Raw genomic sequence first — 17,899 nt, 5'->3', positions numbered from 1 at the left:
AAATGAAAGATAAACATCTTGTGAATCCAGCCAATATTTCCGATTTTTTAAGTGTTTTACAGCGAAAACACAATATAGCATTATATTAGCTTACCACAATAGCCAAACACACAAATGCATTTATTAACAGCAAAAGGTAGCGATCGCAAAAACCAGCAAAAGATATAAAATTAATCACTAACCTTGACCAACTTCATCAAATGACAGTCTTATAACATCAGGTTATACAATACACTTATGTTTTGTTCGAAAATGTGCATATTTAGAGCTGCAAACCGTGGTTATACATTGTGAATATGTAGCATCGATTCACCAGAATGTCCGGAGCTATTTTGGACACTCACCTAATCTGACCAAAGAACTCATCATAAACTTTACTAAAAAATACATGTTGGACAGCAAATGAAAGATACACTGGTTCTTAATGCAACCGCCGTGTTAGATTTAAAAAAATAACTTTACCATAACAAACAGCTTACGTTATAGCGAGACAGCGCCCGCCAAAACGGCGGATAATAGGACTCAACATTTTACACAGAAATACGAAATAACATCATAAACTGTTCTTACTTTTGCTGAGCTTCCATCAGAATCTTGTACAAGGAGTCCTTGGTCAAGAATAAATCGTTGTTTGGTTTTAGAATGTCCTTTTCTCCTGTCGAATTCGTGCCACAATGCTAGCCAATGTTGATGACGTTCCCAATTTCTCTCGACGCAGAGAACGGAAAACTCCAAAAGTCCCAATAAACGTTAAATAATCTGATGAAACTCGGTTGAAAAAACATTCTTTACGATGTTATTATCACATGTATCAAATAAAATCATAGCCGGAGATATTAGCCGTGTATACCGAACGCTTATCATAAGACAATATGGAGGTGCTTCCCGCGCCTAGGTAGAGAAAGGAAATTCTGGACACGTCATTCCAAAAGCTCTTGTTCGACCTCAGATCAAGCTAGACACCCCATTCCACCTTCCACTGCCTGTTGACATCTAGTGGAAGGCGTATGCAGTGCATGCATATCCATAAATATAAGGCAATTCAATAGGCAGGCCCTGAAACAGAGCCTCGTTTTCAGATTTTTCACTTCCTGTCTGGAAGTTTGCTGCCAAATGAGTTCTGTTTTACTCACAGATATAATTCAAACAGTTTTAGAAACTTGAGAGTGTGTTCTATCCAATAGTAATAATAATATGCATATTGTATGATCTAGAATAGAGTACGAGGCCGTTTAAATTGGGCACGATTTTTTCCCAAAGTGAAAACAGCGCCCCCTATTAAGAAGAAGTTAAAGGAAAACTTCACCCCAAAACTATCTTTTGGTATTTGTTTCATTCGTCCATTGTTGAAATAGTCCCTAAATGTTTTGCATGTCAGCGATCAAGTTTTCAAGATATATAACTTTCAAAATACAGAAATACAGCAGGTATGATGCATAATGATCTGTACAGGTATTTCTGTATTTTGAAAGTTCTATATCTTAAACACTTGATTGCTGACATGCAAAACAATGGGGTGTTTACCCCATTGTTACCATATCAACCCCTACAAAAATGTTAAAAATTTATAATCCACATAATAATTCACATTCCCTGTTTCTGCAGGATTGATTTCCTGCTATAGAAAACTGGCTCAAATTAAGATCCTACATCTGTATAGCTCCTCCATATTAGAGATTCAACCCCTTTATGCATATGGATGTTAATCCCCCGGTTGCTCTGTCCCCTGTCAACCAATAGCGGGTCCCCGGGGGCGGCAGCCAGTGAACCCCTCGTCACTAGTTTGTGTTCTTATCAATTGGAAAGGGGAGTTCTCAGCTCCAGCTCACAGCAGCCCCCCCCCTTCTGAGATTTTGATATGCCTAAATTCAGAGGATCCTAAACAGATGATTGTCAGTGTGGATTATCTCCCCTAGCAGACTGCTACGAGAAATAGAGGAGAACGAGATAGAGTGTGAGTGTGTATGTATGAGCTGCTGAAGATACAGGGAAAGAGCAGAGCAAGTGAGAGAGGGAGACTCGAGCGGAGGGGTGCGAGAGTAGCAACTTCATTGTGTTTAGGCAGAACTGCGCGAGAAGCAGGACGGAGCGCAGCTCAGCATCAGTACCGACCGGAAAAAGAGAGAATAGCCTTCTGGATACTACTGTGAACAAACAGACGGTGAGATGTACTTCATTCAAAAACCGTCAGTTGCACCAACTTGAGAGGGAAGAGGAATACATTGATCGAACAGAGGATACATATATGCTGTCATACTGAAAAAGTTCCTAACTATGGAAAATAATTCCTAAATGACTGTTTGCAAAGTTTTCGGACAAAACCAGTGCTTTGAGAAGCATATTGATTTACCCAAGCAGTGGTATTGCTTTGCACCGCGGTGGAGAATAACCAGCAAGCGGCAGCCCTCACCCCAGTCGCATTGACGGAACAATAGATTCCCGTCCTACACTTTCGGGGAAAACACAGCCGAACCGGAGACAGAAGACAAGATAAAATGTTGCCGTTTTACCTCGTCCTTTGCCTTATGGGAACAGGTAAGAAAACCGTTCTTGTCACGTTTTTTTTGCTGGTTGTTTTTCTGCGCTATTGCTATAAACTCATGAGATGCTCGCTCCGTGTTCCGTTCAGGGCGCGCTGCGTCAAACTGTAGCCTAGTCGATGCGCTATGCTGACGGGGATGAGAGAGTAATATTGCGGCTCTGCTTTTGCTCTGAGGAACTATAGTTTTTCTAGGGATGTTGAGACAAAGTTCCGCTACTGAAAGAGCTGACCCGGGGTACTGGTTGAATGGCACTAACGCCGACCCTTACCAAAGCGCACAGTGGCGAGGTGATGCGGTTTTGTTGTTTTACGCATCAGGCTATTTATCTGCTGTAGGCTAGGCGGGGTGGGTTTTTTTGCTGATCGTTTGGAAACAGTCCATCATGTTAGTGCACGGGTTTCTTTGATATGCAGACATAAGGCTAAAGACGATGCTAACATATCAAAACTCGTGTAATACGGGATTGTTGCCACTGAGGTATGCGGTGACATCAGAAGTCGCTGTTGAAGCAAATGGTTTTGTGTGTGAGAGTGAGTGAAAGAGAGAGAGCACGAGACAGATAGAAAGAGAAAGATATATAAAGAGATGAAGCAGAGAGATAAAAGAGAGAAGCACGGAGAGGAAGAGTTTATAGCCGCCTCTAGATATTCGCACTAGTCTACCAGGCGAAGGATAGTAGCCTATGATGTTGGCCACAGGTATCACCGATCATAATTTCAAATGAGATGTGGGGGGGAAATACAAAAACGAGCAACATGTATAGCCTAGTAGAGATATCCTGGGAACATTCCCTTAATGCAGCCAAGCAGACCTTAAAATGCACCAGCTAGGACTCGACCTCTCCACCCCGACACACTCCCTCTCTCGCCCCACACACCCCCTATCTCACCCATATTTAATTTATTTTTGAATGGGCTTTATATTTGAAGCACAAAGTGGAATTGCATGGGGATTGAAGCGTGTGAGGAAACCACGTTATATTGTAAGACCGCCGCAGCAAGCTCTCCATCCCTTTTTTAGCCGACCTTTACAGAAGTTTATCAAAGGCCACTGTGTGTCATTTATATAAAAATATATACTAGCCTATTATGCAACCTGTATTTGTAATTTATCAGACAACACTATTGTATTATTATTCTATATCGAAAGTAACAATGTAGCCTAACCTCTAGTAGCCTATTAAGTTGAATCAGACCTCACTCAGCCGAAAGTCCAGACCAAATAGGTTTAAGAGGGGGACAGCTAGGCTATGTCTCGTTGTAAGTGCATAAACAGCCATGGGGTTGGATTTGAGACGGTTTTTAAACACAAGTCTCCAATTAATAATTCCATAGCCAAACGCAGCTAGGTGGAAAAGGCTGCACCACCACTAGGCTACACAGAAAAGGTCAAAAATGAAACGATCTAGAAATAAAGAAAATGTCTATTAATAAAGGCAGCCAACAGACCCCGGGCATGGTGCAATCATTTTTCTTTTATCTGTCCAACCGCTCGTTTGTGTTATTTTTTCGTGAGGACTTCAGCCACCGGGGGCAATCGTCTGATGGGAGTCAACATTGGCGTGTCAATCATTTGTGTAGTGGCCTTTGCCAATGATAGTTTACTATAACTGTCGCTGTACTTATTTATATGTCTCTTCAATGTCCAATTAGTGGTCCTCTTAGGAAAGGAGGTTTCACATTCAACTGTTCCAAACAATGGGTCTTTCTTTTGATAGGCTACTAATCTTGTCTGTGTGTGTGTGCATGTGTGTGTTATTATGTGCTAGGCCTTTGAATGGTTATGCAATATCAACATGCCTGGATATAATATAAGTAAAACCCATATAGAGCAAATAAAACCTCTAGGGTACTTTTTCTATAGTTACAGCACAGTAGGCAATATCGGCTATTGCGTTATTCTGTAAGAATACATAATCCTTTATTAATCCCGCAGAGAGGAAATGTGATTGCACCAGCGAAAACATACATCATTCTGTATGGAAAGTAAACAACAATGGCCCCTTTGATTGAGTGAGACCAATGTCATAGAAAATGTACAGTTGAAGTCGGAAGTTTACATACACTTAGGTTGGAGTCATTAAAACTCGTTTTTCAACCACTCCACAAATTTCTTGTTAACAAACTATAGTTTTGGCAAGTCGGTTAGGACATCTACTTTGTGCATGACACAAGTAATATTTCCAACTATTGTTTACAGACAGATTATTTCACTTATAATTGTATCACAATTCCACTGTATCACAATTCCAGTGGGTCAGAAGTTTACATACGCTAAGTTGACTGTGCCTTTAAACAGCTTGGAAAATTCCAGAAAATTATGTCATGGCTTTAGAAGCTTCTTAAAGGCTAATTGACATCATTTGAGTCAATTGGAAGTGTACCTGTGGATGTATTTCAAAGCCTACCTTCAAACTCAGTTCCTCTTTGCTTGACATCATGGGAAAATCAAAAGAAATCAGCCAAGACCCCAGAAAAAAAATAGTAGACCTCCACAAGTCTGGTTCATCCTTGGGAGCAATTCCCAAACACCTGAAGGTACCACGTTCATCTGTACAAACAATAGTACGCAAGTATAAACACCATGGGGGACCACTGAGCCGTCATACCGTGCAGGAAGGAGACGCGTTCTGTCGCCTAGAGATGAACGTACTTTGGGGCGAAAAGTGCAAATCAATCCCAGAACAACAGCAAAGGACCTTGTGAAGATGCTGGAGGAAACGTGTACGAAAGTATCTATATCCACAGTAAAACGAGTCCCATTGCTCCAAAACTGCCATAAAAAGCCAGAATACGGTTTGCAACTGCACACGGGGACAAAAATAGTTATTTTTGGAAACATGTCCTCTGGTCTGATGAACCAAAAATAGAACTGTTTGGCCATAATGACCATCGTTATGTTTGGAGGAAAAAGGGTGAGCCTTGCAAGCTGAAGAACACCATCCCAACCGTGAAGCACGGGGGTGGCAGCATCATGTTGTGGGGGTGAAAATTGAATAACTGAAAATTATTCATGATTATTATTTGACCATGCTTGTCACTTATGAACATTTTTGAACATCTTGGCATAGTTCTGTTATAATCTCCACCCGGCACAGCCAGAAGAGGACTGGCCACCCCTCATAGCCTGGTTCCTCTCTAGGTTTCTTCCTAGGTTTTGGCCTTTCTAGGGAGTTTTTCCTAGCCACCGTGCTTCTACACCTGCATTACTAGCTGTTTGGGGTTTTAGGCTGGGTGTCTGTACAGCACTTCGAGATATTAGCTGATGTACGAAGGGCTATATAAAATAAAATTGATTGATTGATTGATTGGGTGCTTTGCTGCAGGATGGACTGGTGCACTTCACAAAATAGATGGCATCATGAGGTAGGAAAATTATGTGGATATATTGAAGCAACATCTCAAGACATCAGTCAGGAAGTAAAAAATTGGTCGCAAATGGGTCTTACAAATGGACAATGACTCCAAGCATACTTCCAAAGTTATGTCAAAATGGCTTAAGGACAACAAAGTCAAGGTATTGGAGTGGCCAACACAAAGCCCTGACCTCAATCCTATAGAAAATGTGTGGGCGGAACTGAAAAAGCGTGTGCGAGCAAGGAGGCCTACAAACCCGACTCAGTTACACCAGCTCTGTCAGGAGGAATGGGCCAAAATTCACCCAACTTATTGTGGGAAGCTTGTGGAAAAACAACATTTGATCCAAGTTAAATAATTTAAAGGCAATGCTACCAAATACTAATTGAGTGTATGTAAACTTCTGACCCACTGGGAATGTGATGAGAGAAATAAAAGCTGAAATAAACCATTCTCTCTACTATTATTCTGACATTTCACAATCTTAAAATAAAGTGGTGATCCTAATTGACCAAAGACAGGGAATTCTTAGGATTAAAGGATTAAAGGATTAAATGTCAGGAATTGTGAAAAACTGAGTTTAAATGTATTTGGCTAAGGTGTATGTAAACTTCCGACTTCAACTGTATATTTTCATACCCAACCCCTCATTGCTCTATTTTTATGCATGTGTGTTGTTGTTTCCAGTTTCCACGCCTTTCAACAAACATTTCCTTAGTTTTGGTGTATTATTAACGCCGGCTTTGATTCGGCTCTAGATAAAGGCTTCAAATCCCCCGACCCCTCGGATTCAGAGGATCTTACTTCTTCCAATTAACATTGAGCATCCAGGAGTAAAGTAAAGCGCTTTCGGTCAACGCTTCAGTAAATTAATTAAAAACAAAATGTTTATTGGCAGTTAAGCCGTGTTTTCTTCCCACTGTCTTTGATAAACGAGAGCCGAGTACTGACACATGGGGAGGCAGTAATTAAATTTAAATGTTGAATCAGAATACACAACGTTGTCACACTGACACCCACTCTCCTCTGGGAGGAGAAGAGAGAGGAGATGGAGATGGAACGCCTGCTGGAACTGGAACACAAGCACAAACAGACTTTTCCCTCCTAAAGAATTGTCAACGAGGGTCGGGTAATACAGTATTCCCCTAACTATTGACTGTGAGGAGCACAAACAAACAACAGCAGAGTTCCAGGGTCCTAGTGGATCCATTCCTGACAAACAAACACCACAAATGGCAAACAAACTGTAATGTCCCATTTGTCATGGTAGAGTAGTCATAGATTTACTCTGTGTCTGTCACGCATGTTTTTCTCATCAGATCATCAGAGAGAGGGGAGGGGGTAGAGGGGACCGGGTGTAAGATGACACCAGCAGCAGAACAATTCCTTGACAGACAGACAGCAGCTGGATGGGGAGGGGCAGCAGCCAGCATGGTTCACAGGCTGCAACACAAACAGACACACACACACACACACACACACACACACACACACACACACACACACACACACACACACACACACACACACACACACACACACACACACACACACACACACACACACACACACACACACAGTCCCAGAAAACTTGGTTGTTCAATGCTTGTTCACCCATCCATATGTATGTCCTCTCTGTGGCCCTCCTCTGCAGCAGGAGCAACGGCAGCATCTATCCATCATTTGCTTTCTCAGAATGTCCCCTGGCTTCCCACTGGAATTGGATTCCACCCTGCATCAGTATTCCGAGTAATCTTCAATGAGCTCTTTTTTGGAACCTTTAGCTTTGGTTTGCTGAGTCTCATTGGGTAAGTTCAAAGGCTGGTAGCTGAGATCACACGTTTCCCTCGCTGCTTTTTCCTCAAGTCCTGGCTGTCGCCACTCATGTCTAAACCCAGTGAAGCACCCTGAAAATGCATCACCATCACCATCCTCCTCTGAACTTGCCCAGTGAGGGGAATGTGTTGTGGGGCATTAGTAAGTCTAGTAGAACTCATCTACACACAAACAAACACAGCCTTCCACCATGGATATACTGTAAATACACAACGAGGCTCAGACAGGCGCCATCAGAGGAACATATAGCTTTGCCTCCTTGACCCCCCCCCCAATCCCCCCCCTCCCCCTTCCCCTTCCCCATTAGCAGAGATTTGTCCTGGATCTGAGCTGTGTGGCAGAAATATTTCTGGGCGATTCGGTAGCAGCGTGGCTAGGGAAGTTTGTTTTAGGGGGACCGTGCATATTTCATGAGCCTCTGCTGCTTTGAATTCTTGCGGAGGAGTCAGGCTTGGGCGGAGTGAGTGGGGGGACAGAGGAGTGGGGTTTGTAGGGAGAGGGAGGATGAGGAGGAGGAGAGAGACAGGACTCAGAAGTGTAACTACCAGTGTGATGATCAAGTTGACACGCGGCGGGAAAACACTAGGGAATACCATGGACCATCATTAACTTCTCTCCATCTTTCTCTCCTTTCCCCCCTATCTCTCTCCCTCATTTTCTATATGTTGCTGTGGGGGGGGGGGGGGTAAAATGAGAGAGAATAAGTTGGAAGGCAGAGGGGGAGAAGAGAAGCCAAGTTGAGGATGTGTCAGACCAGGGGTGCACAGTCACAATAGCGCTGACGCAGCAGAATCCGTCTTGTGTAGAAGTGTTGCATTATTTAGGAGACGCACCCATGGTAAAGATATGGATGAGTTTGGCCTACTTTGATTCCCACACTAGGAGTGCTCTCTACAATGGACCCATGGCTCAAACTGGTGGAGATTTGATTCCAGACAGACCTCATAGACTATGGAAAGGAATAGGATTCAGGGGAGGGGGCACAAATCAAACTTTAAAGGTCGTTTTTGTTCATGGCATGAGAGCTCTTAAGATTTGTTTTGTTTTGAGTGAAATTGTAGACACTTACTCGTGAGTCACTCTGCAAGAGTTATTCCCCCCAGACCAGTACACTCAGAAAACCAACAATTCATATCCATTCCCGACCACATCTTAACCTTTTGTAGAGAGCCCTCCTTTCCCTGCACTTTCACTTTCCCTCCAGTAACTCAGAACTTACTCATCCGAAGGTACCAACAGACAAACCAACAGACAGTCACACAGACAGTCACACAGACAGTCACACAGACAGACAGACAGACAGACAGACAGACAGACAGACAGACAGACAGACAGACAGACAGACAGACAGACAGACAGACAGACAGACAGACAGACAGACAGACAGACAGACAGACAGTGATATAGACATACGTAGAAAGACAGTCATACAGTCATACAGGGGTGCAGAGGAGAGAAGCTATAACAATGGGTTACTGTGTCTTCCAGCCCCAAGACATGTTCACGCACACTGGCATTGTCTTCTTCCTCGGACCTCGCCTCCTTGACAAACAGCACAATGACCCCTGGGGTCTTCCTCACTCATCTTTGGCCCACAATCCACCCAACCCCCATCCCCTCAACAACTTTGCTGTGTACAGAGGCAGAAATTGGAGGGAGAATATAAACAATGGGGCTTCATAAAACAAGCTCTGTCTCGCTAATCAGCTTTGCCATGCGGGGAAACAGAGATAAAGAACTTGGCATTGTGTCCAGGGGCCTTGTTATCAGCTGTTAGCTACTTCACTGGATGTAGTTGATGGCACGGCTCAACACAACAGGGAAGGCCTTGTGTTGTGTGGGCAGCCAGGCAAGATATGCTGGAGCTGTACTACCAGCTGGGGCACTTGGCCACTTCCATCCCTGTCTTTGTCTCTCTCTCGCTTCCTCTCCCTTCGCTCTATTTTCTCCCCCTCTTTTCATCCCCTCTCTCTCTCTCTCTCTCTCTGCTCTCTCCCCCCCCCCCCCTCTCTCTCTCTCTCTCTCTCTCTCTCTCTCTCTCTCTCCCCCCCCCTCTCTCTCTCTCTCTGCTCTCTCTCTCTAACTCTGTTTCTCTAACTCTCACTGCTCTCTCCTTCCCTTACTTCTCTCCTCGTCTCTGTCTTTGCATGTCCTCACCTCTGTTTCCCTCCGGGGCAGAGGAAGGTCCTTGCAGGAAGTGACACACAAAGACAGTGACAATGGAGGGGCTGTGTCAGCTTCCTCTTCCAAATAACTGGTCCATCCACACACACATATGGCGCCCGGCCCCTCAGCCTCTCAGCCCAGGGCCCCTACCAGTCCTACAACAGCCCCACTTCCATCCACTGCCGGCAGATTACTGGGCTCTATTATCACCCACTGATTAGAATACAGTAGGGAGAGAGCAGAGGCTGTTTACTCTCTTCATTCTCCTCCTCCAAACAATGGTACAGCGAGGGAACCCTGGGTTAATTCTTTACAAATCATTAAAACAGAGCCCAGAGGGAGAGAGTAGAGCAGTAGCACAGCCTGTGTTCAAACAGTAGCAAGCCAGCCAGCTATTTTAGGGAAATACATTTAAAAAAATATATTTTGGGGGGGGTGTCAAATTTTTTGGGGGGGTGTCACATCTTTCTAGAGAGATGTATCCCAATTTGGCAAGACCTCCAACCCAAGAAACCCAGAGAGTATAGAGAGAGCTCCAACATACTAGACCAAACATTCGTTTTTATTTTCCAATCAATTCCTGCCCTCCAAGACAAGAATTTCCTATCTCCTGCCGAGACACAGAAACCAACAGCAAATTGAAATGTATCTCCCGTGTTGCAGCAATATCTGGGCCTATGTTATCTTCACTAGCCGTGTTCCTCAACCTTGTTTTAAAGATTGCCCTGTTGGGGGGTGATTCTGGCAGCTGGGAAGAGGCTGAGGGGGAAAAACCCATGCGGTTATGAATCCCGTGAGAAGCTATTTATTTGTCTATCTATATATTTTCTACTTATTTATCTATTTTTATTCCCCGCTCAATCCGTTCTTGAGATGCGGTCCGATTTTCAGTGCCTCCTCTTGAGCAGAGGGACGTTAATATCATGTGGCCATTGTGTGCTATTTTGGAGAGTTGTTGTGTGTGCACGTCCATAAGTGACTCATGAGGAGCTTATCAAAGCAACGCCCTAAACTATGTGTTGCTCATAGTACACACACACACACACACCTACACACACACACACACACCTACACACACACACACACACACACACACACACACACACACACACACACACACACACACACACACACACACACACACACACACACACCTACACACACACACACACACACACACACACACACACACACACACACACACACACCTACACACACACACACACACACACACACACACACACACACACACACACACACACACACACACACACACACACACACACACACACCTACACACACACACACACACACACACACACACACACACACACACACACACACACACACACACACACACACACACACACACACACACACACACACACACACTAAGACAGGGGGTCAAGGGCATGCATTGGGGCAGAGGATGATGAGCTGAGATGAGTGTTTCCCATCTTTGGGGCTATGTGCCCTTTATGGAGCAGTTAGTCAAAGCCCGACTGTCTAATTAATGACGCTCTATCTCTCAGGATGTCATGTCTCCACTCAACTCAACCCAACCAGGGGGAAAGGAATGCACTCAAGGAAACAAGTGATGGCCTGGCTGGGCTGGGTGGACATTACAGAGACCAGAGGGTTGAGTGCGTGAAGGAAGAAAACTCCCATGCTCCCCTGGGCTTCAGGTCCCCACCTACCCCTCTCTCTCTGTCTCCTTCTTTCTTTCTCTGTCTTTCTTTCTTTCTCCTCCTCAAACAAAGAGCTCCATCTTCCTGCTTCCTGACAGTTTAAACTGACAGGAATCTGAGGGCAAATATTGTGATAGTGACTCAACCGTTAACAAAAATATTGGGCTCGGCGGTCGGGAAAGGAAACTGCTTCTTAAACTCTCTTTCTCCTCCTCCTTCTCTCAGTGAGAACGGTAGGTCTGTCTGCCTCTCTGTGTTGTTTTGAGAGGCAGACAGCTGGGTGAAGGGTTGGCGGAAAGTGTAGCAACTTTTTTTCTTCTCTCCCTTCTCCTCCAGCGGGGAATTTAGAGCAAGGCTTTGAAACTCTCTGTGGGAGGCCGCTAGGAAAGCCAGACAATTTGTATCAACTGAGGGGTGTCAGTCAAAGCTCATCGATCAGGCTTTTAACTGCGGCTCCCTCAATGTACAAACATTGTAATTTTATCAAGCTGTGTTGGAGAGGAGAGGCGCGGTGAGGGGTGGGGCGACAGCCAGGGACGGTGGAGGGTTTGGGGGATAGGGGTGAGAGTCAGTAGGTGGGTAAGGTGGGTCTCCAACTTCTGTGGTGATGAAAAGCAGGAGCTTCATACAGCGAGAGGCATTGGAGATCCTCTGGACAGGGGGTTGGGAGGAGATGTTTGTCTGAGCAGAGAGACAGAGAAAGAGAGAGAGCTGTGCCTCAGCCGGGGGAGGAGGGAGGGGAGAGAGAGAGACACAGAGAGGGAGAGAGAGAAAGAGAGGGGGGGTCAGAAGGATTTACTGCCAGCAGCTTAGCATTTAAGGTAATGTATATGCTTGTATTGGTGTAAAGCGAACCTGTGTTTTTTCTCCCAGCACAGGGTAGCTAAAAGAATAACAAAGATGTAACTGAAGTAAGAATCCGGGGCGGAAGAATTGAAAGGGGTTGTTTCAACGCCTCAGGGCGAAACATTACAACCTGAGGTATCCCTTTGCCATGAAGATGGACTTAAGACACAGAATGTTTTTTGAAGAAGGGGTTTTGTGTGTGTGTGTGTGTGTGTGTGTGTGTGTGTGTGTGTGTGTGTGTGTGTGTGTGTGTGTGTGTGTGTGTGTGTGTGTGTGTGTGTGTGTGTGTGTGTGTGTGCGTGTGCGTGTGTGCGTTTATGTCGGTGTGTGTGTGGGTGGGTGAGGTGTTGGAGAGGTGAATCTGATCCCACTTCCAAAACTATCTCAGTTTATGAGGTAGTGCTAAATAATCAATGGGCCGTGGCCTTTCCTGATCCTGACAACATTCCAGTAGAATTCCAGCAGGGTTAGGGTCTGGAGAGCTAAGTGACAGGAGCAAACCCTATACCTCTCTACATCCCTGCACCCCCGCCAGGAGACAGCAGCAGTCCCTCCTAGGGTCGCACCATTCTGGGAACTCCTTATTAAAAGTAGGAGGAGCGGGAAGAACTGATTGTTCCCTCCACAGATTGGGCTACTACGCCCTTCTGCTACAGGAATGTCTGTTTGCTTTTGAAAGTCCCAGCCATGGTGCATGGAACGCTCTGGAGGATAGGGGAGGAAGGAGGAAGGGGGGGGGGGGGGGTCAATAGAGACAACAGCAAGGATAGAGGTAAGGGAGAAGCAGAGATAGAAAGGGAGGAAAGAGAGAAAGGGAGAGAGAGAGGGAGAGTGTTACAGACACATACACAATAGGGATGACATTGCATAAGATGATGTGAGTGTGAATCCAGTGTCAGTCTATGACAGATGATATAACCTGGTATTGATAGGATAGTTGGGCTGGAGGAAGGGAAGGAGAGAGTATAGATACTGCAGGTTTTCAGGGAGTTTCCAAACAGAGACAGATAGAGCAGGAGATAACATTGGAGGAGAGAGGAGTGGACAGAGGGAGGGAGAGGGGGATGAGACGCAGAGTTCCAGGCTGCATCCATCATGTGGTTTGGTGCAGCAGCCATTTCTACCCATTGTTTTCCATCATTTGTTTTCTCTGGGCTCTGCTAAGGGGGGGTTTAGCTATTTGTTTGTGTGCTAATTGCGTAAGTGAGACAGCATAATTAGATGTAAAGATAAACAGACAAAGGCAGAGAAGAGCGATAGATAGCCACAGGGAGAGAGATACAGAGGTGCAGATGAAATGAGATGTGTAGACGACGGAAATGTCCCTCTCCATTTCAACGTTCAAGGCTGCCAAGGAGGAGGAGGAGGAGTAGGGGTGTGGTATAAAGTACAGGAGACAGAGAGAGATGGAACGATAATGGATGAGAGAGAGGAGGAGAGAAAAGCTGTCTTCACAGCCTGCACTTTGAGGTCTAGCCCAATGCTGCCTGAAAAGTCACCCCATTTGATGCAGTGAGGTGGGGAGAGGGGGAGGGAAGGGAAGGGGATAGAGAGGTAGAGAGAGAGCAAGGGGAGATGAGGAATGAGAGAGAGGGAGAGAAAGAGTAGGAGAGAGAAAGATTAACACTGTGAAGCAGAAGAGAGAGGAGAGGGAGAGAGAGGGGGGGCGAGAGAGAGACGGAGAGAGGGAAACAGAGAGCAAGAGATCGTCTCTCCTCCAGATCAAAGGCAGTGTCTGGTCCCTGGAAGTGCCTGTTTGTTTTCAGTTGTTTGGGAGGGTCTCCAACCTCCACGTGTGAGGCCACAGGGCCCTGCTCCTGTCTCCGTCAGACACAACCCTGACACATACACACACAACCCTGACACACACACACAACCCTGACACACACACACACAACCCTGACACACACACAAACACACACCGTTTTATCTCTGTTTCATACACCTCAAACACAGCCACCTGCCAAACCATCACTAAGAAGACACAGCACACACTCCCTGGCACCGCTTTACACACACCCCAGCACCACTTTACACACACCCTGGTTTGTGAGTGTGTGGGGTTGAGGAGGTGGGGAACATGTGGAGCAGTAAGCTGCAGGCAGACAACAGAAGAGCAGCAAGTCCTCAGTCTGTCCTTCAACTTGTTCAATGGAGAGATGTCTGGAGTGAGATGATTACAGGTTACTGTCTGAAACTACAGCCCAAGTCTAATCAGTCTGGGGAAGATAATTTGTGAAAAACCTGCAGCTCCTGTTATACTTTCAGGGCCGGATTAAGAAATCTAATTGGGAGTTGTTGAGAAAAACTGTTTCAATTGGTTCTACAGACAGACTAGTCGTCTCTTTTCAGCAGTAGCCATTTGTTTTACAAACAGCATATTTTTCCCTTAATTGTACTTTGAAATCTGCAAAACGCAAACCGACAGCTGCAACCAACCATAGAAATATAATCCATAGATGGTAGTTCCCATTCAAGTCAGGACTGGTATCCATTGCTAGTGTACCCATGAGTTTAATAGTCAAATTGCCAGGGTAAGAGGTTATAATAGCCCTCTATGGATTATATGTCTATGGCCACAATGCAACAAGCTGTATATTTGACATGCATACTGCCCAAACTGCAGCCTTCCTGACTGTAGGCATACCGGTAACTTCCAAACACTTGAGTAAATGCACCCCACGTATATGTTATGTGTGGGGTGCATTTTCCTGGCAAAGTTTAAGTCCACATGTAGAATCTATGCCAAGGCTCATTCAATCTGTTCTGGCAGCTCATGCTGGCCCAGCACCCTTATAAGACACACACTGTTAAATAAAGGTTAATAAAAAATCTAATACACTATATGTTGGTTGTATGTGCTTGTGGTAAAACTTAATCCACAGTTATTTTTTTTATAAACTATTGATCCACTGTGGCTAAATGATGCTCTCTGGTGTTTTTGAACATTGAGAGTGGTCTCCTGTGTTGTTGGGTTTTTTGTGTGGGGGGGGGGGTTGTCGCTTGGGCCCACACAATTGACCAGTCACATGTATTTATTACTGCAGTAAATGTTTTACTTTTTATTAATCAGTTACCCAATGAAGGCAGGTCCCCCCAGTTACCGACGTGTCCCCCTGCCTCCTCTCCTCCCCCATCTGAGGATTAGCAGAGCGGCAACAGGCTGTCTACACTCCTACATTCTCCTGTGGTTGGCGGTTGCAGTAAAAAATAAATACAAATACATACTACATACATAATATATATTGAATATATAATATATGCAAGTATATATTTCCTTTATTATTATTTGTTGTAAAAAAATAAATATCATTTTTTGCCTCCTCTTGGGCCCGGGCCCGGGGGTTTCAGCTGCATTCATTTAGCCCTCTGTATTTTAAAAGCGTGTATGCTGAGCGACAGATGTCTTTGGAGTTATTGAGAGACTGACAGTATTTCGGGTGTTATTTGAGAACTATTGAGTGATTGTACCAAGCCATCACAGTTGTTTATCTTTTAACACAGTGACAGTGCTGGCAGTTTGGAGTTGCTCGTAGTGGACTAGATAGACACAAAGTGGTCATATCCTTGTGGTTCTGAAAAGCCTGGGTCCAGTCACGACTCCAGTGTGTGTGTGTGTGTATGTGTGTGTATGAGAGATGGTTTCTGCATGTGTATGTGTGAGTGAGTGTGCACGTGCGCCCGAGCGCATGCTCCGTTCTCCTGACTCTGTGTGGGTGTGTCCAGGAGTGTCACCCGCTCTTTCAGAGCTCTGGCGCAGGGAAGGAAGATAAATGGGACATTAATGGAACCACTCAATCACAGGCTACTTAAAAAAAGCTGACCATAGACTGTGGGGCAATCAGTCCTACTCCGAGGCCCATTCAGTCTGCATTCAGCCTGGGCTCGAGGAGGGCGGTTCTGGGTCCTTCAAACTCTGGATTAGCCATTCACTGCTCCATAGACCACGGCCTAACTGCCTTACACTGCCTAACTGACTGAGCACTCCTTTAGAAAGACCATAGGGGCTGGAGAGAGTGAACTCTCTCTTAAAAAAGAGTTCTGATTGTTCTTGGAGGTCTTTAAAAGCCAGTTAGAATTGGGCTCCTTTGTCTTGCACCTCTGGGAGTTAGTGACTACTAATAGTGACTATGTTGTGTGAAGGTTTTGTTTGGTGTGTGCTTTTGTTTGTTGTTCGGTTTAGTTAACAGCAGATAGGTTTTTTAAGTGGTGCATGGTTTTCTTAGTGTCACGTATACTCCCTCTCCGGCCTCTAGGTCATCAGGCTGTTGATTATCCTGCACACCTGTCACCATCGTCACGCACAACAGCGCCTCATGACACTCACCTGGACTCCATCACCTCCTTGATTATCTTCCCTAAATCTGTCCCTCCCCTTGGTTCTTTCCTCAGGTGTTATTGATGTTTTCATGTGGGTGCGTAGTTTGTGTTACGTGTTTATTGTTTCATTTATTTATTAAAACACTCACTCCCTAAACTTGCTTCCTGATTCTCAGCACACTAGTTACACTTAGGTGAGAACAGGAATGAATGGGGAGGTAAAATGTATGGTTCTTCAGTTGTGCCGTAGGAGCATGACGGTTGCTTTAATGGTGTGAAAATGAACGGTGGCCATGTCAATTCCACCTTTACCTCTGGGGTCGATTCAGAACTGTTGCTTCTGATTCATTTCCTGTAGCTTTGATTAGAAAGGCACGGTGGTCTAGAAAAGCCTTTTCACACTTTCCGCCGGGGGTACGGAAGAGGAAGCTGCCATCTTGTGTGAAACATGAACTGTGTTGGCCAACAGCACAAAGGTACAAACACAACACTGGGGTCAAAATGTTCCCCCTCTCCGCACCATACAACCAACCACTCTTCTTTTCTCTAATTTCTTCTCTCTCTCTCGCTCCCTTCTGGGTAATGTGTTAACGAGCAACAGCTTCTCCGAATACCCATAACATTAGTGTGTGTGTGTGTGTGTGTGTGTGTGTGTGTGTGTGTGTGTGTGTGTGTGTGTGTGTGTGTGTGTGTGTGTGTGTGTGTGTGTTTTCACACCAATTAATGAATCGCTTTGTGAGGCTGTTGAGGTGAGGATGGCTTGTCTCTTGCCGGCGCGCGGTGTGTTTCTTCCCCCGTTCTCTCTCCCGTGTTAGACCGTTCTCTCTCCCGTGTTAGACCGCGTATGTGCCTGTGGTGGCAAGGTCCTCTCTGACACTTTACATTAATTAGCCCTCTCTGTAATTAGCGCAGGGGAACGAGTGGGAACATGAGAGACCTGAACACAAGCCTAATCAGTGGGGCCAACGGGTTTGATTCAACGTCAGCGTGAAAGTTCACACATATGTTGAATTCCAGGCTCGACTCGGACAGACTGCGTTTTCACACTCAAATTAGCAGGGATGTGGATTGGGAAGATTGGACTCTTCAGAGGAAAAAATAAGACCCTTTTCATTATCCTGACTTGTTTTTGAGTTTGGTGACC

The 17,899-nt window shown here is 45.2% G+C and overlaps 1 protein-coding gene across 17 annotated transcripts in view; it reads left to right on the top strand.

The window, feature by feature from the left end:
- Positions 1 to 1,843: 1,843 nt before the first annotated feature.
- Positions 1,844 to 17,899, top strand: part of LOC139563946 (kin of IRRE-like protein 3) — a 58,058-nt gene continuing 42,002 nt past the window's right edge. For 5 of the 17 annotated variants that reach the window (XM_071383003.1, XM_071383013.1, XM_071383015.1 and 2 more), the window contains exon 1: positions 1,846 to 2,535. In XM_071383003.1, coding sequence (XP_071239104.1) covers positions 2,496 to 2,535 — 40 coding nt within the window. In that variant the 5' untranslated portion in view covers positions 1,846 to 2,495. Of the gene's footprint in view, positions 2,536 to 17,899 lie in introns of all 17 variants that reach the window. The other 12 variants (XM_071383007.1, XM_071383014.1, XM_071383006.1 and 9 more) reach the window with 5 other exon arrangements.

Source organism: Salvelinus alpinus, chromosome 35 (genome assembly GCF_045679555.1).
Source record: "Salvelinus alpinus chromosome 35, SLU_Salpinus.1, whole genome shotgun sequence".
Lineage (NCBI taxonomy): Eukaryota > Metazoa > Chordata > Actinopteri > Salmoniformes > Salmonidae > Salvelinus > Salvelinus alpinus.
Note: the sequence above shows the minus strand (reverse complement) of the source record. Positions and strands in the feature narration are given on the sequence as shown.